At 42.1% G+C, this 6503-nt stretch overlaps 1 protein-coding gene across 10 annotated transcripts in view; it reads right to left on the bottom strand.

Moving 5' to 3' along the window:
- The window catches only part of UHRF1 (ubiquitin like with PHD and ring finger domains 1), a 43854-nt gene that overhangs the window by 8149 nt on the left and 29202 nt on the right, over positions 1–6503 (bottom strand). For all 10 annotated transcript variants that reach the window (XM_026067203.1, XM_026067201.1, XM_026067207.1 and 7 more), the window contains 6 exons: positions 6272–6434; positions 3186–3449; positions 2270–2442; positions 1643–1858; positions 513–619; positions 137–323 (listed from right to left, as the gene is read on the bottom strand). In XM_026067203.1, coding sequence (XP_025922988.1) covers positions 137–323; positions 513–619; positions 1643–1858; positions 2270–2442; positions 3186–3449; positions 6272–6434 — 1110 coding nt within the window. The remainder of the gene's footprint in view (positions 1–136; positions 324–512; positions 620–1642; positions 1859–2269; positions 2443–3185; positions 3450–6271; positions 6435–6503) is intronic.

Here is a 6503-nt window from a genome sequence, read left to right as displayed (position 1 = left end):
GAACAGGAGCACACATCTCGTCACCTAGCAAAGTCACAATATCACCACCTAAGGGTAGCATTAAAAACGCTGGACCTCGCTTTCTGCTCATGATCTACATGCTAATCGTGATACCACCCGCACATTTGTAACTTACCAATCCTCATCATCTGGTATACTACTAAGGGGAGGGTTGAGGCAGTAGATGTGGAAAGCCATATCACACTCATCACACATTAGCTGTTTATCTGGATCTTGTTTACCTCCACAGACATGGCAAGCGCAAATTCTGCAGGTCTTGTTCGGGTTGTCCTTACAAGATTTACACACAGGTCCATTCTGTCCTGTTAGCAAAAAGAAACCACAACCTTCCTCAAACTCCAGAAAACGCTACCCTATACGACAAATAGTTGAAGGAGTCACAATTGCACATGTTTTAGAGCTCTTACTCTTTGAGGGTATCAAATGAGTGTTAGCAGAAAATCACAAGACAAGACTGTATTTTACATAAAAGACCCGTGTAACAAACTCACGTTTTAATGGACTGGCACTAAGTGGACAAACACTGCCTGGTTCTTCAATTTTATAAATTTCATCCACAAATGTAATTCTGCAGTCGTTCAAGGAATCACCAGCATCCCTACAAGGGGAAGTTTATAAAAGTCAAAAAGATCAGACCTTGAAAATACAATACAGCATGAACTCACAGCTCCATATGTACATCAATAATGCAGATTGGTCTGGTATTAGTTCTGTATCACAAGAAACCTCTGCTAGGGCATCACATGGTCTAGGCCAATGGCATGACAGCATCACCATGAAACAAATACTGTTCATGCAACTTAAAAAAAAAAAGTACCCCCTCTTGTCCTAATGAGAATCCATACACTCATAGCATTCAAGTTATCCCTAGTAACTGTACTTCCCCCCAAAAAGAGTTCAAATTAATTCTTTTCATATTTTATAATGTCAAAATAACTGCAGCAAGAGGAACTGTGGAAGTCTACTTTTAATTGCAACTTAAAAAAAAATGCAGGGGAAAAAAAAGGCTTATTTCTTCTCCTGAAATTGAGCATCCCTTAAATGTTGGCTCTTTTAATGTTGGCTCTTTTTCCCTTTAGAAGAGAACAGGAATAACTTTTCACCATTGTTATAAGGTGAAGTTCTACCCTATGTTAGCATATCTAACACAAAATATTACACTGAATTTACTGTAAAACCATTATGGACAGTAAAGCTAACACAGCAAACAATTCTCCTCCTCCTAGTGAGCATAGGGCTTTGGCATTGCAGCCAAAAAAAATGCACAGTAGTATGGACTGAACTTGAACTAACGGAGAAATTAAAAACAAGTAGAATGGTTGTTCCATTCTAGGGTGTGCTTTCCATCCTTCCAGCAGTCTGCGAGTCCACAGAGTCAACATGTCCTAAGACTCCTTATGGCCTCCAATTCCTCCAACAGAAATTAATCAAAACTGCAGTACTACAAAGTCAACCACCCAAAAAGAGTAGTCCAGCCCCTCATCTCTACCAAGCACTTTTGTCACATTGTTTTTATTGCATCATTTTTTCAGCAGTGTCACTCATCAGACCTCATGAAACCATAAGCAGACCTGGGAGTTCAATTGTGGAATACCTCATTTTTGTTCTCAGAACTGCTTACCCAAGTAATATCTTCGCATTTATCTCCCTGATCATTTTCGTTTCCCGTTTTTGCAGAATCTCAGCGTCGTACCAAAATCCTCTCTCTTTTGGTTCATCAGGATTATAGTTGACCATCACCACCTGTCCTACTTCTAGCTGGTGCCACTTCAAAACAGTCCGTGCACGAGCACGTACGTCTTTCGAACTCAGTTCTACAACTCCATTCTCTGGATAGCTTTTGGGATACAAGGGGTCATGGAGGAGCAAAAAAGAAAAATTGGATTCAACATCAGAAGTCGGTATATGTGATAGATTATATCTAGACAGGTCAGCTTAAGAACCGATGCCGCACAACATATAAGAATATTGCCGAGAACATAATCTCCTTCTCCCCGACAGTCACAGCCAGAATCAGGCAGTCTAACTTTTTTCATATTGTACCCCATCTAAAACTTGGGTAATTGCATCTCATATTCTAATAACATGATTTTAGCCCCCATGTGTTTGTCTTACAATTAGTAGGGCTCAGTAACGTAATTACTGTGACAGCCCACTACTGTTTTACATTATGGATCTCTATAATCAAATTCCCCATCARCATCACAATCTAGATAACTGTATTAGCTAAGAAAGTAACAAAACTCACTCTTCATATTTCACGTGATATATTACATCTTCTTCAGGAATGGTTGTCTGCTGATCAGGCTCTGCACAACTACCAGCTGATTCATTTGTAGTTTTTTTTCTGGTCACATTTACAACCTGGGCTTCAAACCATGCTCCCATATTCATGTCTCGAGCATCAACCAAGTCATTGATCTACACAAAGCAAAGTATGCAGCTCACCAAAATGGATTTTCAAATTAAGCATTGATTTTCAAAACTACTTGAAGATTTAACCATCTCAAGAAGCTCGCCATTATCAAGATATATAACTGATGATCTTAAAAATTCATTTGTGCACCCCTAAATTCTTCTCAGATTGAACCTCTAAGGCTAAAAATCCTTTCTAGAGCAACATGCACAAGCAGCTTTGTCATCTAGTACAAACCATTGTTAGTTTGTAACAGACTTGTAACAGACTTTCAAAATTGTCCATCTTGCTCATAGTCTGGCAAAGACATCACTAGATCTGTAATAAAGTCTACTGAAACAGATGAGTAAAATGGCTCTGAACAGCTGGTTGAGATTTTCTTTTGTTTTGCTTTCTTTAGTTATTCAAGAAAGTTTCAGCTTTGACAGATCCAGTGACTCTAAATTAAAATACGAGCATTTCAAATATTAAAAAAGATTAACATATTATAATTTTAATTTAAAAGGATAAAAATGCAAAAATAAGGTATTTTGACCCAAAACATATTGCATTTAGTTGGTTTGTGAGTAGGTTGAGGGTTGGGTTTTTTTGGTTTTTGGAAGGAGGTGCGTTTTGATTTTTTTTCCCCCCCCTCTTTAAAGAAAAACACAATTAGGGCATGAGAGTTTTTCAGAAATTCTCAACTACGGAAAAACATTTCCCTTTGCAAGGTGCTGTTTTAAGTAATCTTCGTTTTTCAGTAACTCACCTTATAGAGGCCAAACCCTGGGTCAGCCCAGTCAGGCTGCGCGGCTGTGCTGGGCTGGCCCTCCAGTTCCATAGCACCTTCTCCATTGTGGGAGTTTTTGTCAGATTCGCTTTGGCCTGAGCCGCAGCCAGAGTCTGTGTCCGAGAGTTCAGAATCCTTTTCCTTACTGACAGCAGGAAGCACTGCTGGGCTTTGTCTGACCAGTAGTTGAACAATATCATTCAATCCAACGCTGTAATCGAAAAGGGAGTGACCATCTTCCATCTACGGTGAAAGCATCAGAGTAATCTGGTTATTTAATTCAGCTGAGATTTTCCAATTCAAAACCATCCATCATGCTGTAACTGCTTATGTGCAAAGCGAGACCACGTTGCTTGAAAACCATTAACAATCAAGTAACTTGGCAGTTCTTCAGCAACACAGATACTTATAGATTGTTCTTACTATTTAAAACAATCTTTGTTCGAAGGATTTGGATTTACAGCCTAGAGAAACAGAACATCTGTGCTACGATATAATTGCTACCCAGGCTAAGCCTCTGTTCTTTGCGATCTGAAAAGGTGTGCAATACGTTCACTAAAACTAACAATTCTGAAAAGGAAAGACCTCTACACCTCCCCTCATTCCTATCAACATTTAAAGATAATTCCACATTACCTATGAACTCTAATGGAAGTTCTTTCATCCTTAATTCAGATATATTCCATAGTGTGAACATAATGCAAACTGGTCTTTACATTGTATTTGTATACATATTCCAGATTACTGTTCTGTTAAATGCAACATGATGTGGGAGTCAAAGGATTAGTTAATCGCCTATTTTTCTCCAGGCAAGCATGCAATTTTTCCATTCAAAGGAAAATCAAAAAAAGATTCAATTCAACCTGAAACTACTGAATCACTTTTTTTAAGCATAGCCAGGCATGTCCTAATTTCACACCCTCTCTAACTTTAAGAGTATATTTTCCAAGTCTGGCATCAAATGTAGTCAAATCAAGATCCTGTCCCAGGAAATAGTAATAGAAGTACAGATGACCAAATAGGTCTCTCACAATTACCTTTCAAGAACTCTTAGGAGCACCATTTTAGAGTTACGATATAGTGCTTGAGACTACAGTACATTTAGAAGTTCAGACAAGCTTCACCACATATTTAAGGTCTGACTAAGAAATTATACAGGAAATGATCATCCCTTTCCAGGCCAAACCACCAAAAAAAGCAACCCCCAGAGCTTTGTTCTCTATCAGTGGGAAACAGAGCAAAACCACAAAAATTTACACTTCACAGGAATCACTATGATAATTCAGTTCTGATTTATGGCATAAAATGGCTATGGAACAATCCCTGGAAATCTGACTGTACAGGAAGTGATCTGGACTTTTTCTGCTTTGGAGATGAACACTCATCATTCAGATACACAAGAATGAATCAGAAATCACTTCTTTCTTCTTAACAAAAAGACAACGATATCACAAACGGTGTATTGCTATCAATAACAGGAACCACCAAAGAACAAAGTAACAACAGGTGCAAGCAGAAATGGAAAAGCAGAGGCTGCAAACAGGACATGAAACCACAGGAGTTCAAAGGACAGTCTAAAAGAAGTACTATCCGTTGAGGAGGAACCTCTGAAGAGAGGTGTGGGTTTTTGTTTTTGTTTTTTTTTAAATGAAGAAGTATTTTCCTGACATCATTTTATAACATAAACTAACAAAAATGGGAACATTTCTAATGATTCAAAAAGTCAGGCTAAGCACTAATGGGCGCAGCAGAAGGATGATGACTAGAAGAGGTTGAATAGATGTTTCTGTCTAAAAAATCATGCCTAAACTAAGAACCACTGGTATTACACTAAGAGGAATTGTCTTTGTAAAGTGCATTTTTACTGAAAATGTTTTTGATCTGAGTTACTTGCACTGACTTCAGCCAAGCAAGGCTGAGGACCGGTCAGTACCCAGGACCAGTCCTCCCGTATCACTTTGTGAACGACCACAAAAGGCGCAACTGCTGCACTCGCACGCGCGCCCAAGTCAGTTCCCACCATACAGCAGGAATGAGGCAACGCAAGCCCTTCAGCAGTGCTACAGATTTGTCCGTGTACAAGTCTCTGCTACCTTATTTTTCACTACTATTGGTTCCCAAGCTTGCCTGATTAAAGCTAGCCCAGGTATATTTCCATATTTTACAGTCATGCCTGCTAATTATAACACATATCTAGCTCTAATATTCCTAGACTGGAGGGCAAGGTGAGGAAAGCGACTGGAAAAGATTGTTTAACCCTGCTCATCCCACAGGACCTCAACCGCAGTCGAAAGTAGCCCACTCTTTCTGAAATGAGTTTCCAAACACCGCGCAAACAACCACTGGTTCAGAAATGTCTTGAGCCTACAGTGTAGCAGTGCGATACCGCGCAGTGTAGAGGACATGTACGTGAAAACAGTTCCGGTTGACTTTAATACTAATTTAGGTACAAGCATTAACTTACGTAGAAGAGAAGAAAAGCAGTCATCACACAACCGCACTAGTAAACGTACCGCTGCAGACGTAACACGCTACTGAGTCACTCACGATTTTACACAATGAGTTTTGCACTGAATGAGGTTTTCATTTAAGAGCAGAAGAACTTAAAAGCGATAAGCTGCCATCTCAGTTCATGGGGATAAAGATCCCGATCCCCGGGAAGCTCTCTGCAGCCACCAAAGCAATAAAACCTCCGCGGCTTGAAAACTTTCAACAGCCCATTAGACGGCAAAGCCCCGAGTAAAACCTGGATTTCCGCAGACACCCCGGCGCTTCGCAAAGGCGGCGTCGCGGCAGCAAAGGGGCGCGCGAACCGGACCAGAAGCAACGGAGAGAAAAGGGCCGCGGCGGGGGGAGAAGCCGAGAGGGGCCGCGGCGGGGGGGGGGGGGCCGCACCGTTAGCCGAGCCGCTCCCGCAGCCCCGCGCTCACTAGGTGGCAGCAAAACACGCGGATTTCACGCAAAATAAATAAATAAGTAAGTAAGTAAGTAAAGTTGCTGCGGCGGGCGGCCGCGAGCCCCGGGGCGGGCGGGGAGCGCGGCGCTGTCACGGCGCCCGGCGGTACCTGCTTGCCGCGGTAGAAGAGGCGCTGCCGGTGGGGCTCGACGCCGAAGACCTCGTGTATCCGCAGGCGCAGCCCCTCCACTTTGGTGAGCTTGGAGAGCGAGTCCACGCGGTGGGTCTCCTTCCCGTCCATGGTGCGCACCTGGATCCACATGGCGGCGGTCCTGCCCACAGAGAAAGCGCGGGCCGCGCCGCGGCTGAGGCAGCGGCCCGCCGCCCCCGCCGGCGGCTCC

The sequence above is a fragment of the Apteryx rowi genome, unplaced genomic scaffold (genome assembly GCF_003343035.1).
Source record: "Apteryx rowi isolate R43461 unplaced genomic scaffold, aptRow1 scaffold_254, whole genome shotgun sequence".
Classification (NCBI taxonomy): Eukaryota; Metazoa; Chordata; class Aves; order Apterygiformes; family Apterygidae; genus Apteryx; species Apteryx rowi.
The sequence above is the reverse complement of the archived record's forward strand: the minus strand, read 5'-3'. Positions and strand labels throughout refer to the sequence as shown.